This window comes from Seriola dumerili, unplaced genomic scaffold, assembly GCF_002260705.1.
Source record: "Seriola dumerili isolate Sdu_G_001 unplaced genomic scaffold, Sdu_1.0 BDQW01000478.1, whole genome shotgun sequence".
Lineage (NCBI taxonomy): Eukaryota > Metazoa > Chordata > Actinopteri > Carangiformes > Carangidae > Seriola > Seriola dumerili.
Window position 1 is genome coordinate 726,611 of NW_019174733.1, and position 21,888 is coordinate 748,498.

Here is a 21,888-nt window from a genome sequence, read left to right on the forward strand (position 1 = left end):
TACTTCCAAGCTTTGTTGGCCTCCTTTGATGCTGATTCAGATAAAGACAATTTTCTGTGCAGGAAGTGTTTTATGAGGCCTCCATGTTGTGTCTTAATTCAGACCTTTACTTACATATGGATAAGATCTGTGCTGTGTTGCAACTTGTCGGCTACTTTGCTGGATACTTTGCTGTAATCCCAAAAAAGTTAATCTTATCATTCAGTTATCTTTTTGGAAACATCACCTTTTGTTTGATAAAATGTGATGAGGTTTTTATGATGAGGGATTATCCAAATAAATCAAAATCAAATAATGAAGCAGGAAAAGCAACCAGAAAAACAAAATGAGAGCATTCTACTTGTATGCCACAGGTATATTTGGAGCCAGGGAGGCTCATTGAGGATCTCTATGTGACTTAGTCCATGTAGGCTATTGCTGAAGTGCCCTAGAGCATAAAACTGGCTTCCTGCCACCCCAGGGATCGTGTTCAGTAGCTGATATGAGCTGTATCTGTTTTTGTTTTTTTGTTGTCTTTTTTTGCTGGTGGTCAAGTGAGGAGAAAATGCTACTTGAATTGAACTTAAGAGCAGTCATACTATTATTTTCTCTCAAAGACTGAAATGAAAAACGTCATCCATCCTGCAGGTTCATGCAGAAGACAATCAACATACACACACACACACACACACACACACACACACACACACACACACACACACACACACACACACACACACACACACACACACACACACACACACCTGTGAACAGACGGTGGGAGGTCTACCTGTGTGTCCCAGCAGCAGACTGATGAGCCCTCCTCCTCTCTGCCACCGTCACTGGTTTCCCTAGAAGCCGAGAGAAACCAGTCGGACGTCCTCTGCGCCTCCGGTACACTTCGTGTAGATTTGAGACGCACAGTGGAGGAATGCGTTTCAAAACCCGGCGTTTGTTTTGGTTTTCAGAAGGGAGACCTGTTTTTTAACAAGTGCATTTTCATTACTAGTATGATAGCTCCTTCCTGGGGCCGATTAAGGCGTTAAAAATGTCTCACCAGCAGCGGGTCGTCCAACTCTCCGCCGCTTCACTCGCTGTGGTCTTCGGCCCGGACGAGGAGAGTTTGCGCGCCGGCGGAGGGAAACTCAACACTAATACTACGAGTGGTCAGGAGATATTTGCGGACTTCAAAGCGCAAAACTCACGTAGTTTCTGGAATAAAAGACTCGTCAAGGCCATAGCAGAGGTGTACTTTCAAGGATGGATGGAAAATATGGTGCTTTTCATTCAAGGGAACGCAAACAACCTGGAGGTGCTGAGAGAAGCGTGGATGCGCAGGGCTCTAAGGTCACCAAAGGGATTCATCATTAAAGCTGTCGGTATGTAACCTCAATACTGTCAATGATCTGATGATATTATTAGGTATTATTATCAACTTTCCATATGCATCTGAAATCCAGAAAGTTGTCAGAAGGAAATCCTGTGGCAGAATATAGAAAGCTGCAATGCAAACAAATGAAAACAACAGCTACTGCAGTCATGCAAGAGTATAATGTGTTTTTTTCTCTGTAGAACCACACAACATTTGTTTACCACACTGAGAGAAACGTGTGAAAGTCATAAACTTTGAACAACATGTAGCTGGCAGGGTTGAACACTCCTCCTCCCCCTCCTCTGGATTTTCATTCTACTAATCACAAAATTGAGTTAAATCTGCTGGCAGAAGTTGTCTTACCTTCTTTCAAAAGTTGTAGTGTTTGTGGAATCAGTAATGATTTATTTTCAGTGCATCTTTCTATTCCAAACAGAAGGTTTGGATAGTTATTTTGCCCCTTGTGAAATAGCCAGTGTCTCTCTTCTTGAATGTTGAAAATGTAGAAATGTAAATGTGAAACTCTCTCACACAACAAAGAATAGCAAGTTGATATCTTTTCATATTATCTAAAGGGCTGCCACAATTTTCCCTGTACAAAACTCCTTTCAAAAATTGGCATTATTTGGTTGCCGTGAGCAGTGACATGTCACCAGCTTCGCCAGTTTCAAACCATTTACAACACAGGCTGCTTTTCATCATTTCAAGCTGCTCCATCCATCCAGATGGCCTGAGAGATGATATTTCTTATGACTTTATTCCCTCAAATACTGTGTGGTCGGTTTTAGTGGATTGCCCTGCCAGTCAGCTTCCCTTTGTTGTCGACACAGTGTTATGTTTAACAAAGCTTGTTAACAAAGCTCTGTATGCCATGTAATTAGTAATAATTGCTCCCCATCCTCTGGCTCTCCTCTTTGGGATGTGTTTTAAGGCAGCATATAGCTGCGCAGAAACAATGAATGGAAACCTTTATGCAGCCTCCTATATCGTGATCTCATGGGCTGTAAATGCATGACGGCACCAGCTGCTGGAGAAAATGACAACCCTGTGTGGGTTTTACAACTAATGACAGTATTCTTAAGAGATACACCAGGTTATTCACATTTTTTCTTACTTGAGAGGAAAGGTGCTAAACTTTAGGTTACAGCAAATACATGTGTGGGAGTTGACTTTATGTTTCTGCCACAAAGCACTACCTTCACCTCCCATAAAATTCAAATACTACAGGATGCAATAGTGTTAGAGGTATCCAAATGTTGGGAGGATAGCTGAGCTGCAGCAGGTTCCTTTTGGTTGTTGATATAGTGTCCCAGCAACACACACATGACTCTGAGTTGCCATTTGGTCCTGCTGCCTTGCCTCTGTTTCTTTGTCTGTCCTTCCAATAATGTGTCTGTCTTTGTTTGAGTGTTATTGTGTCTGGATTCAGGCCTTGCCGCTGCCTACCTGCTGACTTTGTATCAGTCAGTCAGCTCTGCCAGACTGAGCGGTGCACGGACAAGTAAAGGGAGGAATGTGAAGGGGAGGAAGAGACCACACACAGGGGGGGAGAGACCCGGGAGGGCGTGAGGGTGGGAGGTGGGGGCTGACATGCCATCCCGCTGTGAGACAGTATCTGGCTCTAAGCTTCAGCTCAGCACACAAACAAGCACCATATGGGCCAAAGGTGATGCTGAGCTTGTTACTATGCACAGTGTCAGCAAAAAGGTGTACACACACATGCGTGAGCTCACAGTCGGATGCAAGGATGGAGTCCATGCCTCAGCCGACTTCTCATGTTTGAGCTTCACACCAGAAACTTGTGAGCAAACACGTTTGTGTGTGGACACGTCACCTCCTTCTCCTCCTTAACAAATCCTCTGCCTCACACCGCAGCAATTTGTATGGAAATCAACTCTGGCAGGCTGTCAGAGCCTGGTTTACTGCCTTCTCACAGAGAGTTGGTCAGCAGTGAATCACAGTGCGACTGGCTGCCGACCGCAGCCACTTTACTGTTGCCCAGGATTAATGTCCCTGCATTTCATGGCCAGTGAGGGACTGTGGAAGTCAGACTCCTAGATTGATATCAGGCATGGACGTAAAGGCCTTGACATTGTCCTGATATAAATATGTCAGCTAGAAAACAGAAAAGTTATGAGTAATGGGCTACAGTGAATTTCAAACAGCCCTGTTTCCTTTCCCAGGTCAGAACAAGGTTGAGACGTGACTTTACTGACGTGAGGAGTTTTTTTTTAAAGGAGAGTTAATGGGCTAATATAGGAGATGTTTAGCTAAAACTAACCACATGTCATTTAAGCTAGTAAACAGTGTCCAATAAAGGGATGGTAAAACAAAGCCTCCAGACAAATAGACACAATCACTTTTTATTAATTTGTGCTAATTCCTCATTGCTCCTGCCTGGTTATCAGTGCTAAAAGCCTGAGTGAAGACAGATTGCTCTGTCGGCCAATCAGCCATCTTCGGGCCTCTTCAGCGGGGGGAATATGTAGAAAGGGAGGTGTTTGGGAGGTGGGGAGGGTTGACGGAGGAAGGGGATCGTAGTGAGGTTAGGCCGAGGTAAACAGACAGGGCGAGGAGTTAGTATGAACAGACTTTGTTTTTATCCTTGTGGGAATGGGGCCCACTGGTACAGGGGTTGACCTCTCCACTTCAACTCATGAATGTCTGCAGGGTGTTTCTCATTCTTCCTCTTTTACTCTGAAATTATCTCTTCATCCCTTTTCTGGCTTTTAGCAGTTGTTTACAGAATAATATCACCACAAAGTCATATTGTTAATAATCAGTGCGAGAAGAGTTTCGACATCCTTCTTGCCAAGTGTCTTGACATTCAGTGTGTTTACATATACACTGTAACCTGAATACTGTGAATAATCAGATTTAGGTATGGGTTTCAGTAACCCTGTTTGAGTCTACATCATTTTTAATAATCAGGATGTGGTATCCTACAGGAAAGAAGAAAATGTTAGAAGGAAAATTGTTGGTGCTTTTTCTTTCCTTTTTAAATGTACTTGTGTTGAATTTTTCCTCAATGATAGTGGTGCTGCTGCTTGCTTAAGTCTGTGCTGTTTTTACTTTACAGATCAAAAACACCAACAACAATCAAGACATTACATGCCACATTAATCCACATAATTTATATCAAATAAGTCATATTTACCCCAGTTTTGTTTTACTAATCGTATTGCCTTAAAGGAATAGTTCTACATTTTGGAAAACAATGGAAAGAATTCTATCACTGTCTTCGTTAACTATGGAGCTAGAGCTGGGATGCTAGCTTAATTAGCCAGTTAAGTATAAAGTATACATTTTTTTTCTTTGGCAAGAGCCAGTCTACCTGTTTACCACTGCTTACAATCTGCTTACAGGTCTTGCTCCATATTTAATGGACAGACAATCTTCTCATGTAATTCTCTGTAAGAAAGTGAATAAGCATATTTTCCCAAAATGTCACACTATTCCTTTGATCTTCATCTTCAGCAGTCAGTCCCCAAAAGCTTGAGTGAGTTCTCACTGGAGATCCTGTTGAAACCAGAGGCTTCATAATGACTGTTAGCTGCTTCTGCATTATTTAGAGAGTCACTGTTGTCTCTGCAGCAGGATGAGTATGGATCCACGAGCTTAAACATTTATATGGAGTCAGCCAGTGGTGTAATGAGGTGTCCTGTATCCTCCCCACAATCAACCTCTGTAAACTGCCCTTGTCCCGTTTGAACATGGACATGAATGAGTCCTCTGGACGGGCCTCTCACTTTCGCCGTGGAATACACTACTTTGGTCATTGTAGGACATACTGTAGGTCTCCCTCTGTGTATGTTTGGAGAACTAGGGTATGGCTATGCTGCACTTTTTATGCCAAGTTTCCTTTTTAAATGGTATGTTTCATTTAACTCGCCATACCATGAGGCGGTGAAGCATTCCTGAAATGCTTCATTTACTCTTGAGATCATTTCCTGAGCTAGCAGGCTCAGCGAGCCACAGTTCTGCTCTTTACTTTTCACTTGAAAGTGTTGTATTTTCACACAAGGGGTGTCTCCTTTCATGAGGGTATTTTGTCAAAGTCTCAAAGCGCTCCACTAATGGTCATAACTCTTCCAGATGTTAGCTTATTAACCATGACACCCCCTTGCCGGGCTTTACCAAGTTTAAATGGCCCACCCTGTCCTAACTAAGCAGCAAAGGTCAAAGGTTAAAACCTTCTTGCTAACAAGCCACCTCGAGGTCAGTTAGCTTCAGAGGGGTTTTTTAGGAGGAAAAAAGAGCAACATACATCAACAAAGCGTCCAGGTGTTCTTCACTCACTGGCCAGTTCAGCTTCTGTTGGTGTTTACATCAGTGGATCAGTGTTCTTTTGAAGGGATTATATATGTAGTGATTATAAATATTTTCTTCATACTATTGAATCGTCAGTAGGGTGCTTTGGTCAAGTTTGGTCCCATACTACCACTTGGTGTGGCAGATGCTCAATGTTTTAACTATTTCAACTGTTTATCCATTACTTTATTTCACTGCATTTGTTACTTTTAGTTAACAAGCTATTTTAACTGTAAACCCACACTTTACTTTTAGCTAGCTCTTTCAACTATGTATTACTTAAGCGAACTATTTCAGTCATTTAACTATTACTTTTAAACATTTATTTCAATCTTTTAGGCGTATCTGTTTTAGTAAATGTACCTTCTTTGAATGTCTCTTGTAATCCTATTTTGGTGTTTGTTTTCCTCTTTTTTCCTCAATTTCTATTTTTTAGTTGAATTAGTTCCACACACCCGCTGGCAACTGCTGGAGTACCCCAGGGGTACAAATACAAAATGTTTGTTTCTGTTATGTACTGTAGAAAAGGTATCATCATGGAATGGGGGACATTGTTGTTGTGGCAATAATCCAGCTGCAGATCTAGTCACAGAGCCGGAACGACAACTGTGTAAAAGGGAGAGCCAGAATGGCGGGACAGACCCTGGCGCTGTTGTGTTACACATCACAGTGTCTGTATTTTATTTCTGGTTAAAGACAGATTGATGAAGGGAAATAGACGACTCATGGAAGCACATCTGTGTCAAATCTGCTCCACTCACCATCTCAGCTGCTCTCAGACAATACTTGTTAAAAAATAATCCCTCTCCAGTTCCCTTGACACTAATAGTATAACATTAAGCTGTTATACAAAATATATGCTGCTGTTTTTCAGCCTCAAAATGATGAGGAGTCTGTATTATGACAGTGGTTGGTTCAGTTGTGTTCTCACAAAAACAGAGGGGGAATGTTTTTTGAGGAAACCATATCAAATCTGCTAGTACCCATTAGTGTGGAAGTTCTTATGTCTGACTTAAATGTTGGTTTGGTTGACCAAAGAACATCTAATTTCATTTATCCAAAATAACATTTGACTGGAGATAAATTGTACATATAACTGACTCATGAAAAGACAAAGCAGCCTGTGTGATTTATGTGCAGCTTTGTTGAACTTTAAAATTGCTTTTCAAATTGCATTGATGGTATAAGATAATTAGGCTGCAGTTTTATTTTACAAGCATCACTCTTATAATACTTTACTGAGCCAGTGCCAAGGGTATGTCCCAGCATTTATCGAGAATGTCTTGCTCTCTATTTCCTGCGCTTGTAAAAAATGGTTTATTATGTGGTTCAGATAGGAGGAAACCTTGACCTCTGTTTGCAGATGTGACCCTCCACTGTGCCTACACATGTGTGAGACACTGTGTGCGTGTGCGTGCATGCCTCTCAGCACATCATTTGTTAGCCACATCCTTTCCCATTGAGCAGGAAGCTCACCCCCGGTGCAAATCAGACGTCGGCCTCTTTATCGACCCAAATATTGGGCTCACCCGTAGCAGGGGAGTGGAGCTCTGCCAAAAATAACAGGAGGAGTTTTCTCTATATCCCTCAGCTTATACGCCCTGTCAGCAGCCGCTTGGGTTTCCCTCATGGGATTTATCTTCATTCACTCTCTGGTTGGACAAATGGGACGACACACAAGAGAGGCTGTATTGCATTAAATTTGGTATTACTATTACTCCTCAGTTTCCTGACAGGATGTTTTCTTTGCTTCATTTAGCATTGATAAATGTAATGGTATGCTAACATCAGCTCTGTGATAGCAAAGTGCTGTGTTATTGTGTTACAAGAGTGAAGGATAATTTCAAGGATCACGCCAGAGCTCTGTGCTGACCAGTTGTACAGCATTAAAAAGCGATGGATCATATGGCAGACACCCGACAGGAGCTCTGTTCTAAATACTTGGATAACAAACACAGGAATCTGCTGCAACTCAAGCTCAGTTAAATAGGAGGAAATGGGTTTCATCTGCAACCAATGACTGCCATCACTCTTGATTAAGGGGTGTGGATCTGCTGGAAACCCTCTACGATTGTGTGTAAACATGTTTTGGTGAAGGGTGCTAGTGGGGAAAGTGGGGGAAAATACCAGGATCTTTGAATAAGACAAAACCAAGGAAACTAGAGGCTCCTGCCACTTTCTGAACTCAGTGGTTAATATGAGAGTGAAATGTCCAAGCTCAGTTCAGTTCCATCATCAATGCAAAGATGCAAAAGCATCATAAATATGCATAGAAATGTACTGTGCAGGTGTTAAAAAGTTGAATCCCTACGTGTAAGTAAGGAATGAGATAGGGCCTAAAATTGAACCTTTCACACTGATAACTCATCAGAAAAGTAGTTGTGAAACCAGACTCACACATCTGAATCAGAGCCAGAAGGTCTGAACAACATCAGGGAATCATTGACTGAATGGCTTGAAAGGGATCAACAAACAGAGCAGCATTGTGTTTTTGTGTATTTTAAAGATGTACAGATTAGGCATTGATGTGCAGTTTTTCTTCAGTGAAGAATGCAATACCTTACAGAATTTGTTAAAGTTGTGCAGAGCTATAAGTAACATTTATGATTTGCATTCCTCATTGAGAAAGTGCAATTACTTTTAACACAAGCCAGTCAGGAGGGTCAGCAGAATGTCTGGCCAAAGATGAGGCTTTTTTTCTTGTCTTGAGTAAAACACATCTGAGGTGAACCAAGATCTTTTAACTGCAATGCCCACATCATCTTTTATCTTTTTATCAACCACCGAATTCAGGTTATCCATCCATTCATCCATCCATCTAATTACATTTTTGCAGAAATGCTTATACAGTGAAGTTTTGCTGATTTTTCTCAACAACAATCCCACTTTGGACTCTCATTAATTTGGTGTAATGCAGGCTTTAGGGTAATTATCACTAATGCCAGGGTCAAATCAGTTTAAAGTCTTAGTGGTCTTTTTAGGATTGTTTAGTGTTAGTGTTCTTATCTCCATTATCAGTTGTAGTAAATCAGGATTGGTGCATATTTTGGTAAAACAGTCTGCAGTAATTGTGATTTAGATCACAAAAATTCAATTCAATTGTGAAAAACGCAACAAAATGCCTGGTCAGAATATTAGCAGCACCTACAGATCCCTACTAATATGAATATTGAGCTTTTGAGCCAAACTCATATTAAAATGATATATTTATCGTTATATCAGAATTTGAAAGGAAGATGTTCTATCTATGTCATTTAAGGTAAATAAATTAGCACTGAATGAGCTTTCCAAAGTCTGAAAAAACAAGCCTAGTGATGTCATGCAGGGTTATTTATACAGGGGACTAAAATTCAGGATATTTCAGTCTCTGGAAATAAATTTGACCATTCTGTTTTTTTAATCTGTCTGCAAGTCACTTTAGGACTTGGAAATGTTAAAATCATGAACATGGCTTTTATAGAACAAAGGAAAGGTACTGTGGTCCACATTTAAATGGGTTGGACTTACCAGTCGTCTGGCAGAAAAGGCAGTGGCAGACTGTGGGGTAATGTTCATGTTCATAAAAGCAGACGAGAGCCAGATATGTTGGGGTGTGGCCCATGAAGTCTGAGGAGGTATGAGGTAAAAAAGATGGGAAAATAAAGTACAGGGAAATCTATGCTTTAAATCCTTTCTTGTGGCACCACCATGGTATCATGTTACACAGTGCACTTTGGGCTGTGCTATAAAATACAGTTTGTGTACCTTCACCTTGTTACTGGTTTTCTGTTAAGCACCTGGTCAGGTGTGATTCCTATTTCACAAGAACATGATAACAGGGTTTTGCACACTAGTTCAGCAGCAGGTCATTTATTTGTTATGGCATGAGCTGGACCGCTATTCAAATAGTTCTGACTGTCGATCAGATGGTAAAAACATTATTTAATAGCATTACAGCTGCAGGGATCTGCAGCCAAGATCTGTGGTAACCAGCTATGTGAGCAAAGATGTTTTAAGCTCTGCAAAAGTCAGTTTGAGAAGCTTAGTCACAGCCATGCTTTCTTGCCAACATATGTTAAATGTCAAAGAGTTGGTTTGGCAAAGTGAGTCTCAAGGCCATAGCTGAATTATAGATCCATACTACATGTCTGCTGTTCTTTCTTCTTTTTCTTTGGCTTTGTATTACATGTGGCAGGTCGCTGCCACAGTGCAGGTTTCTATGGTGATCTGGGTCAACACAAAGCCTGCCTGTGTTTCTCTTCATTGCTTTAAGTTTTAGCTCATGAATCCTCTTTAGTTACTCTTTTTTTCTCTCTCCTATCTGTTCCTCTGATGATTCGTGAGTAGTGTTTAGATGTAGCATTCAAAAGTTCATATCCTGACAATAGGCCTAAAGCAGATTAAATAATGCAGAACGTTCTCAGCTTTACTCTAGTTAATCTGAGTTTGCATTGCCATGTTAACCTGCCAACAAAACCCATTTTCTTAAAGACTGATTACAAAGAGGGCACAGTCCAGATTTTACTCTTCCCTTAATATTTAAACATGAGTGTGCTGACATACTCGACCATCAGTGGGTCAGATTAAATATTTACCTAATTCTTTCAAGTTTGGGCACAAATGCTTGTTTTATTGCTGTGAACCAATCAATAAAGCTGTAAAATGATCAGTGGCTCAGTCTTTCCATTTTATTGCTTATTGGTGTGTTTTTAAGTGGGATGGTGGTGGCCGTGTTGGTAAATAATTTGCCAACTCTATACAGGAAAGTAATACACGGTCATTAAATATACATTCAAAAATGGTGCAGACATTTTCATGTAATGTTGATGGCCATATTTCTTTCAGAGTGGATGGACATGAAAGGGGAGTGTTGTTAGACTGGGTCAGGTTTGGTTGTTGGGACATTCAGGCTGTGTGGCTCTTTTCACTCAGTTCATTGGGCCATTTGACTGCAATGCCCACATCTGTGTTCTATGGGAGTGAAAAGACACAAACTCGTAAAGCACTTTTAAAAAGTGTGATGTACACACACACACACACACACACACACATGCACACAAACACGAAAGGAGGAGGGAGGAGTCATGGAGGCCTGCTGGACCAAAGAAACCCAAAACAAAGAGTCGTGGGACTGGGAGGGAGTCGCAAAAATAAATTACAGTTGGCACCTCTTCTCCTTACATTCAATCTGACTGTATGAATGTTTGACATTGTCTCACCCGAGACTTAACTCAGATCTTTCACGTACAGCCTGCAGATTCACTGAAGCATGTCCTTCACAAGGTCTCAGCCGACGGGAGACAGGGAGGGATTTTGCAGTTTGAGCAAGCCTCAAGTTCACGTTGAATGCTACGCAGTGTGTCCTTAATGAGGGAGAGAGAAGATTAGCCTGTTTGCTTACTGGAGCCTAAAAGATTAGACGATAGCAGGATGAGATAAGGTGGTGTGTGTTTGTGAGTTTGTGTTTCCAGAGAGCCCATTGAGTGGGGGATTTTGGTGCCAAACCTTATGTTTCAAAGTGACAGTGTCATCAACACCCCTACTGCCATGCAGATAGCAATAATAAGCACTCAACATTACAACCCATGTTTCACCATAAAATGCAATGTGTTAAAATTTACAGGAACCTCACTGGATTGCTTTACAGTACAAATTGAAACCAGTTTTTACTTTGCCCTGTACAATACGTTGCATGTTTCCTGTTATCAAACGCTGGTGGTGGTGATGGTGGAACAGATGATTACTCTACTGCTGCACAGTCAAAATGTAGTATAAAGTAAAGTATCGCAAATGTTAGCTAAATAGTTGAAATGTAAAATGATATTCAGGCTTTCGAAAGGCTATATCTTTGTTATGGACTGTGTCTGTGTTGCATGCCCTTACCATAGCATGTTTTAAAGATTAACATGTACTTTTGGGCTTTAAATGCCAAATGTTAGGGTAACATGCCCCTTCCATCTAACCACTGATTAAGAGGTCATAAAATGATGCTGGGGTATGTGCTGCTGCAGGACTTCAAATGTCCCATGATTTGGATGATTTTGACCATCATGTGGTTGCACTCATGTTTAGTAAAGATCATTTAGGGATAGTAGTATGTACTGTTAAGTTTACTGTGTGTTAGTATTTTCTTCCAAGAGGCTGGAGGTAATGCAATCACATAAGAAATGGGACTCATGCGGCTCGGAGGCCAGCTAACAGCACAGCCATGTGAATACATGTGGCATTGATCAGTGTCGGCAGGCAAAACGGTCTCAGTGGGGATAGAGGAGAGAAGGTCTCTGTCAATCATCTCCACAATCTGAGCAGTCAGCTTCAGGCATTTTTCATTTTTTATCCCCCAGGCAGCAGTTTATTCTGACATGGAAAGTTTATGACATGGGAAGAAATCATGTTTTTCTGTGTGGAGCAGAAGAATTGTGTGGGCTTTGTCACTTTATTTTAATCTTGTGGTCAATACCATTCAAGTAAAATTGTTATATAAAGTTGCAATGATCTCTTTTAATCCAAATTGGCATATAAAGTGTTCATTCTGTCTCAGTCCTACTTGTACTCCTTCACTAAATCAACTTGGGAATGAAAAATGGTTAATTATACTAAACTGTTTGGCTCTCTGCTTATTTACATCTGTGATGGTGAATCACAAGTCATTGCTTTACTCCAGCAGTTTAATTGCACTTCTAATATTCTAATATTATTTTAGTTCCTGTTATGGGTCAAGCTCCACAAACGCTGGATCCTACACTTCCCATAATGCAGTAAGGGTATGCTAAAAAAAAAACAGTTTGTTCCCATCACTGCAGCATCATCACAGTCATTTTCTGAGACTTGATGAAAACCCTCCAGAGCTAATTAAGACATTAAACAACTGTCTCGACAGGCTGAGCAGGACTAACCATTACAGGTGGACAGACTTTGACATATATAAAATTGGTGAGTTCCCCTTTTGAAGGCTTGTATTGGACAGTTGCTCCTCCTAACCTGCCGGGACACAAATCTTGCTGCTGTTTGATTCTCAAGCTGCTGTTTCCCTCCCTCTTCCTATTGGCACAGGGCTTGGTTGCCATAGCACCTAGCCAGGTATTCATGCCGTGTATGACAAAGGGTGTAAAGTTGGTCCGCCCGGTCTTAGATTACAGGAACACAGAGGTCCGTTCCCCCTGGAGTGAAGATGGTTACAACAGTGAACCTCCCCGATGGTCACGCCTGCTAATGTTAGACTCAATAAACACTAATCCTCTGCCTGGCTCATCCTTCTATGACGCCAACATTTTCCCACAAATAAACTTCTGTAGGTGTATTTTTGTCTTCTGTCTCACACCTGCATTGTCAGTCTCCCTTGTCTGTTGATTTTTTTAGTCAGTGCTGCTATCCAACCGTAGTTAATTGACTGGCATGTGGGAAACATGCTCTTACTTGAACCTATTCTGTTTTTCACTCCCTTAGGAGTAGAGATCCTGTTAGCAGGTGTCCGACAGGACATCCTGCTTTGAACCAGGACGTGGCCAGAGTGCTCAATCTACCAAAACTACCTCTGTGCAAAGAGATTTGGGAAGCTTTCCAATAGTTTATCAATTCCCCGTGATCAAGATATATTATTTGCCTTCCCCCTCTCTGACCATATCATATCCTTGCTGACCTTTTAACTGTTGACAATGGTTGTAAGTGGTTGCTATGTGGACGGCCTGTCATTCCTATAGGAAGTTAAAAACAATGAGGAGCTAAGTCAGCAGCACTAATTCACTGCCCAGGGAGACTGCTATTGAGATATCCGCTCTGAGGTTTAGTCAGATTAATGTCTTCTGTCGGAGCTGGGGGAAGGCAGATGTTTTTTTACGATCCCTCTGTGTGTCGTAGGATCAGTCTTACAAAGAAAGCGCCCAGTCTGTGAGACTTATGAGCTTTAAGTGGAGCTCACCTAAGACTCATAAGTCTCTCTGTGCTGATAATTGTTTTTTTTACTGACTTTGCTTGATATATTTCTTACTAACAATAAAGCATTTTCAATTCAATAAAACACATCTGAGCACCAATTTGATTAATACATTTCAGGGAGCAAAAAACTGCTCTGTGGTCAGTGTTGCCAGATTGGCCAGTTTTCCACCCAGCTGGGCTACTTTTTATTTAGGTAAAATAGTTTTGGGTGGGTTGTGATAATTTGAGCTACTTTTTTTTGTACCATTTAGACCCACAGAATATTAGGCTATTTTCCAATATATCTGCCCCTCCTCTCCTCTGATTAGTTGACTGATTTAACTGATGACCCTCAAAACTATAGTTTAGTTTATTACAACTGGATTGAACTATTTTCCCTCCAGTTTTAGCTGTGAGATAAAAGATGCTAAAGTTTAGATCTGTTCCCTGTCCCTAAGACGTTAAGCCAAAGGTGAATTGGCTTAAATGTTTCTAGGCGACTTGGGCGATATGTTGTCAGTCAAATCTGGCAACATTGTCTGTGGTTCTTCATGACAAATCTATTTGGGCACATATACATTTTTTTGTCAAAAAAATGTCATTAGTAGACTTGCCTGGATCTATGTTTGAGTGTGGTACGTGTGCGTTCTGTCATGCTATACCATGATTAGTTGTTTATTTTCCCTGCCTTGGACGTAAGTGGTTCAAGTGTGAGGGTTATAAATGTTTAGTTTACATCAAGTGTGAGCTTGGCAGTGTTTTCACTGAAAGCCCTAGGGTTGATGGGAGACTCACTCACTCAGTCACACACGCCACATGTTGAAGCTCATGACTGAATTCACACTGTGTGTTCTCAACACAACTGGAAACTTGAAATCACATGGGGAAAATGTGTCAATAACACAAACAAGTTGAAGCTGGAATTAATTATATGTGTGTGGCATCTTTTACACTCAAATTTGGACTCAAGCTGCTTTTGATACTGTGGGTAAATAAAAACAGCAGATAGAGTGGGATCATTGATCACTTTTTTGTGTTATCACCATTTTTTACTTATCCCTTGTAGCGCTGCCACCCCATAAAAAGGACAGATGGTGTGTCTGGGCACTGGAAACTTTAAAAGGGATGTTCCAAAGAAAACAAGTCAACAGGCCAGAGTACATGCTCAAAAAATGTGATTTTACTAACAAAAACATTTTCAAACAAACAAAATGAACCCCAGGAAATTCAACAAAAAAAATAACTTAAGCCATTACATCAAAGAAAATCTACAGCCTCACAGCAAGCTGCCACATGCTCTGTCTCTCCCCATTGACTCCTGACTGGCATCTTATCTTCTCCTTCTCACCTAACTGGAGTCTACCACCAGCTCAGGTAAGTATGGGGGGTGAGCTAATCCTACACATGCCTGTCCAAGCAAACCAAACCCCATACAACCACTACCTACCAACTTCTGTTACTGTTGACAATTCCCACTCTACAGTAAGCACCAGATATTATTCATAAGTGCACACGTTTCACCCCACTGTTATCTACTGCAGAACAGTTCTACCCATCTTCCCACATACTCATGCCCAGTACCTCACTACTACTAAGAGGACCTAATGACACACACGTGTTTTCCCCTTCCCCTGACTGAGCTGCTGATCAACCCCACTAACCTGGAAGAACAACTGAAAATATACAGTGGGCTGACCCTTCCAACATATCAAACACTGCAAGCAAAGATCAACCACATCTCACAACCAATGCATTAAATAACTGAACAGAAACATCCAACTAAAATACTGATTAAATAACAATGATAATGACAAAACAATGATAATATGGGGAATCAGGGCCTAGTGAAAAGGGAATGGAGCAGCCTTATCACATCCCTTCTTTCACCCATTATACACCTGACATTAATGCAATGTAGCTGATTAACTAAAACCAATTTTCCAGTCCTGTGGGTAAGGTTATGTCCATGCCCTTGTGTCTGTTATTCATATGAGGGGACTATGTGTTACCCCAGCCCTGATGCTAATCATTCATCAACAGTGGGATCTAGTTTGTTTTGGTGCTTTCACTGAGCTCACTACTCATTAGTAAACATTTCCCTTAGTGCTTAGTCTATGAGTAGAGTTTTGTGGAGAGTATGCAGACAATGATGTCAGCATTATGAAAAAATTGTTTCATAAAGGCTGCAGGGGCTAAGCAAACATTTTTCAGTGTCCCTTTTATGTTATTGCCCATGGGTTCATAATGTATTCTAATCCCCCATACACATTATTATCCTAACCATAACCACATCAGACCATACCTAACCCCAACCATTAACCTAAACATCAAGATTTGAACTCAACTCTTATGTAAAGCTAAAACTAACCACCTCATGGGTTATATCTACATTTCTAATATTATACCTAAACACAGTTTACAGTTTGGCAGGCCATAACCCTAGCAGTATCCAAAATATTGGAGTGACTGGAACTGACATCATTGCCCTTTTAGCCTCTTCAGGGATTCAGGTTGAGCCAGAGAGGAAATGCTGTAACTAATTAGTCAGTTATCACTTTGCACATGTCTTTTGTAATCGTCCTCATTGTACTATGACCCAAAAATGACCACATATCCCTAATTCGAATCGTGCTATCAGCTGACTCTTTTTTTTTCAGTTTCCATGTTCTGTCCTATTAACACGGTGTGGAAGGGTCTTTATAGCACCACTATCGAACTCATCCCGCCCTCTTCACTAAAGGCTTTGTACAAAAACTACTTGCCTGAAGGAACTTAACCACTCCATGTTGCTTCAATTACGTTTCTCCATCTATGAAACTGTGCTGATTGTTTCTGATACTGAAATATTTCTAAAATGTCTGGTTAGCTTTAAAAGCAGCTTAGTTTTATGATTTGAAAGCCTTGTGGCTTCTGTCTAATGGGCTCCCACAGTTTGTTTTTATGTCAGAGGCAAATGCAGATTGGTGGCAATTTGATGTGGGGAATACACATACACAATGAGTTTCATACTATTATTACAAAGACAAATGCTTCCAAGACTGTCTCTCTCTTTTTTTCTCAGTCTCTCTTACTTTTGGTAACATGTTTGTCTAAGGGCACCTCCTAGACGTGTAAGGCCGTATGATATGGGGGGCAGGATATCTGATCTGCCTAGCAGGCAGACCTGTGGTCATTTCTGTGGGAGTAATGGAATTCTGTGGTCTGTCCCAGTACTGATGGAATTTCAAAAGCAGTCAGGCATGGCTCATATAGCTCACATAAATAGACCACCTCGGTCATGATTTAGAAGGTGGTCAGGAGAGGAATGTCAACTTCAGTACTTCGAGTTGTTTTCACTGGCAGCACAAGTCAGAGAGAGACCTCTCTAACCCAGGTGTGTTTATGTGTACTGCAGCAGGCCCACCTGTTTCACTCAATAATCTGTTGGTGTATGTGTATGTGTGTGTGTGTGTGTGTGTGTGTGTGTGTTTCAGGTGACCTGTCCCCGGTGCAGATGTCCCCTGTGCCCCAGTCTCAGTTCATTCCCTTGGCTGAAGTGTTGTGCTCAGTCATCTCAGATATGAACTCCTCCCAAATCACTGTCAACCAGGAAGCACTTATCAATCACATGAGCAAAGCCCACCCAGGTAATCCATAAAATATTGTCTAATTTTGTTTATTAAAGGAATAGTTCAACACTTTGGTAAATGTACTTATTATTTTTGGCAGGGTGTTAGTGTTAGACTAGAAGATTGGCAAAACTCTTATGTCTTATCTTAGTTTAGCAAAAAGACAGGAAACAGGGGGAAACAGTATGAGGAGTTATGTGCCAGACAATTTCTGGACAGACAAAGTAACTTCTAAGAAATAGTCTGGCACATAACCCACTATCAGTTTTTCCTTGAACTAAAAAAGCAAGATCCACTGTATTAATTATTGATCTTAGATTTTGTTATCATTGGACAGAGCCAGTCTAGCTGTTTCACCACTTTCAATCTTTTTGCTAAGTTAAACAGCTACTGGCTTTAGCTTTATATGTAACAGAAAGACATGAGTGAAAGTCAATTTTTGATTTAGGGAATTGGTATTATTATACACCTCTCTCTTTCTGTGTCTCAGGGATAACCATCCCTACCCAGGACATCCTCTATAATGCTCTAGGCACTCTGATCAAGGAACGTAAGATTTACCATACAGGCGAAGGCTACTTTGTTGTCACCCCTCAGACCTATTTCATCACCAACAACATCGTCCGAGAGAAGAATTGGTGGACTTCTGGGTCAGCAGATGACCCTCCTTCTCCTCCTCCCATTACTTACCTACTGAGCAACGATGCCTGTGTTGAGAGAACTCAGTCACTCCCAGTGGCACACTGCAAGTCTTGCAGCTGCTTCAGCCCTCTCCAAACATCCACAAATATCGCCTCCACTACTGGACAAGCAACTGTCTCTCCCTCCACTGTCCCAGATCAGCATTCTGTCTCTGTTTCCATAAGTGAATGTACAGGCAAGAGCTTAAAGTGGCCTCGACAGTCAGATCACAAACCCACAGTGCAGCATCAGTCCACCTCCACGGCAGCAGACTGTCAGGCAAGTGAGATCAGCAAAACTACAGCCACTACTAATGCCACGAGCCGCAAAGAAAAAGACAACAAACCAGGGAGGAAGTTTGGTCTCAGTTTGTTCCGAAGGAATGGAGGGAAAAAAGAGAAGCCAAAGAAAGAGTATGCATCTTTTTCAGGCCAGTTTCCTCCAGAAGAATGGCCAGTAAGAGACGAGGACGACCTGAACAACTTACCCCGTGACCTGGAGCACGCTATCATCAAACGCATCAACCCTGAACTGACTGTGGACAATTTGACACGCCACACAGTCCTAATGAAGAAGCTGGAGGAGAGGAGGGAGAAGGGGATAGACAGAGTGTTGGACAGGTGTCTGGATAAAGACGATAAGGGAGTGAACAAAGGAATGTCTACTGAGATCCTAACAATGTCAAAACCCAGGCATCATCACTCCTCTAAGGCAGGGGCAGGGAAAAGATATGCTCTGAAGGCCTCTCGCAGCAAGAGGAGGGCCCACTCATCCAGAGAGAAGCAAAGGGAAAGGGAGAAGGAGAGGGTTAAGAGTAAGGCTCCCATATGTGCGGATGATTATCCAGAGGGGGACGATTTGATCCCTACTCGGCTCAGAGTGGAAATCCCTGTTGATGAACCAGATCAAGTGGAAGAAGGTGGAGCTGTTGAGGGAAAATCTCTTTATAAGAAACGAATTGAAAACCCTTTCCAGACTCATCCAATCAAAGACGCAGCTGATGCTGTAATTCCTGCCACCATCAACAGAGAGCATAGAAGACGAGAGGTGAAAGAGGGCAAGGCTTCAAGGCCAGGCAGGAAGGAACGAACGAGTCACCGCTCAAAATCATGGGACCCACATCGAGCCAAAGTGATTACAACAGATGGAGAGCATGCAGGGAAATCCCCTACATCTGAGGACAGGTACGACTGTGTCCATGAGAGGGACATTACTGCTGATCATGTGCTCCAAGAAGACCTAAAGTTCAACGGAGAGCTGCCACTAGACTACAGCTCAGCCTACCCACAGAGCAGCACACTCCGGATAGATGATAAGGTCAGACATCAGAGGGAGGGAAACAGCAAGGAGAGCTGGGAGAGAGAAGGCAAAAATGCACCTTTTCAGGAGGCAGAGTACAACAGTGTGCCAGACCACAGCCAAACTATAGATAATGGTCTCTCTAGCATCCAACAGTACTCCAATACTAATAGCATTCTCCCTATGCTTCCCTATGAGCCTGTCATCAACCACCCATATGACCCGTCTTTGCCCTGGCCCAAGCCCTCTTTACAACGGAAACACTCCCTCAGACTCTCCAACCCACAGAGGGATGATATACAGAGGCCTGATGAGCTCTTTTCACACCAGCAGGCCTGTGATACTACAGCCACCCAGGAACAACAGGACATTAGAACCGTCACTATCAATAATAGAGTGCAAAGGGCCTTGAGCCAGGGAGAAAGGCCAGAGTTGATAGCTGACAGCACTCCCTCAGTAACAAACACTGATGACTTAAGAGAGGACGACTACAGGCTCTATCAGAGAGCAGATGAGCAGGAGGATGAGGATGCCTGCAGCTCCTTGTGTCTGAACGAGGATGAGATTATTGATGCTGCAAATGTGTACCGAACAAGTGTAGCAGACTACCGTGGCCACCAGTTGGTTTACCATAACTGTGAATCTGATTTGATATATGAGGGACCCCACAGTCACTATTTCAATTCTAACTTTCACCAACCACAAGATTCAAGGGACAGCACTTTGAAAGATCTCATTCCCTCAGCAACTCAGAGGGACCCTTCCCTCAGCCCCACCAGACCTGGAGAGACCAACTGGAGACTCCACCATCACCATCAGAGTACTAGATCAGCAGGGGCTCATAGTGAATCCAACCCCAGGCAAGGTACATTGATCCAGGGGGAAAAACGCCACGAGGTCAACCTTGATTTGGATCGTCCCGAACCATCTGAAGTTGCAGACAGTAGCATCTTTGACTACTGCCAGACTAGTGAGATAGAATCAGACACTGAGACCGTCCGTAAGTCGGCTGATGAGGGAGATGGTGAATCTGCTCACTGGGCAGCTGAGGTGGAAGAAGTGCATGAGGATGAGTTTGATGAGACAAGTGTTCCTCAGACTCACAGAGCTGTTCTGGGTATGCCCAGTGGAGCCAGAGGGTCTCAGATTGGGGAAGGAGTGGAAATTGGAGAGAACCAGAGCATCACAGGAGACAGTGGTATAGATTCTCCTCGGTGAGTGCCTCTCTTTATAGTTGTTCATATTAGCTCTAATAAGATACTGTGATATTTCAACATAGCAGTTAACAGTCTGATGAAAAGGTTTTATGTGGAGAAAAAAAAAGAAATTATCTTAATCTCTTAGCCCAGATGTACATTCTTTAGGCCAGTGTTTTACTAGTTTCACACCTTGGGCTCATTTCTTATCTCTTCTGTGCTGTGAGCCCACACAGTCTTTCCCATTCTGGAAGGATTTTAGAGACAGGAAAAACAAACACCAAACTGAGGTTAGTTAACCTCTAGGTTACATGTCTGTGGCGTACTTCCAATTTGTGTTTTTTTTTCCTTTAAAGTAAATTGCAATAAAGCTGAACAAACACCTTGTGACCAATTATAGCATGCAGTATTTGGACAGAAGGGAGTCATTTTGATAATTATGTGTAATTGCTGTGCAGCACTTAAATTCTCATGTTATTATCAGAGGAAGAAAGACTTATATTTTGACACTGAACTTGAACCACACTTTGTAGGTGAACAGATGCAGTGCATAAATACATCACCTTGTTCAAATGGCATATTTACATAAAATATCAACCTTGTGCCCCCTTTTGTCCCCTACAGGACCCGTGTCAGTCTGGCTTCCAGCAATACTGTCATTCTTGAGGGTCTCAAGAGAAGAGGCTTTTTACAAAACCTGGAGAAACTGCATTCAAAGAGCAGCACCATTCGAACGCAGAGCTCACTGCTGCAGCTAACTCCTGTCATGAACGTATAGCAGGTCTACGCCCCCTGCTGAAGCTTCGTGTTGGAAGTATGAAAAGGTCAAAACAATGTGCTTGAATCTCCCGCTCTGTGTAATTGCTATCATCATACCCATCACAACAGGGGTCTGTGTACAGATGTATAGTATATATTGTTTCTTTTTGTAAATAATTTTAGAGGTAATATGCTATGATTTATCCATTCATGGATTACCTTGTGTATGTGTTGTTAAATACATGGTATATCAGCATCCTTTTTTGTGATACAAATGTACAGTTTTCTTTCTCTACACATCTCATTGCTTAAAATGTCTTAAAATGTTCATAACAGCAATAACATGATCTAGCATTTCCTTTTATCTCGTTAAGTAGCATTTACCACAAATAAAATTGTGTATATCAACCAAGATGTCTTTCTCTTCATGATATTGTTCACAACACTGACCCTCAACACAAGTACCTGAGGCAGTGCTCTTTAGAAAATAATTGTGACTTTACTATTAGTGTTGACCCATGTCAACTTCAGAAAGCAATACTGTTGTTGGTCCAAAGTAACTTTTAGAGCTTTTATCCAAGTGTTGAATTGGCATTTTTGTTTATATTGGGGAATATCTGTTCATACAACAGCTAGATATAATTAAAAAATACATTTGTAAAGCTCACGCAGTTTACTAACTGTATTTGTGAAAAGCATGACTATTAAGAACATCATGATAAATGGTCCGAATAAGTGATATATGTTTGTTGGACATATTGATCATTTGCTTCAAAAAAAAAAAAAAAAG

General features: G+C 41.7%; 1 protein-coding gene across 1 annotated transcript; it reads left to right on the top strand.

Moving 5' to 3' along the window:
• Positions 1-1,001: 1,001 nt before the first annotated feature.
• On the top strand, positions 1,002-21,502 carry stox1 (storkhead box 1). The gene is made up of 4 exons (XM_022763649.1): positions 1,002-1,358; positions 17,029-17,181; positions 17,654-20,357; positions 20,964-21,502. Exons 1-4 carry the CDS (start codon positions 1,028-1,030, stop codon positions 21,115-21,117), a joined length of 3,342 nt encoding a protein of 1,113 aa, XP_022619370.1. The 5' UTR covers positions 1,002-1,027; the 3' UTR covers positions 21,118-21,502.
• Positions 21,503-21,888: the final 386 nt, after the last annotated feature.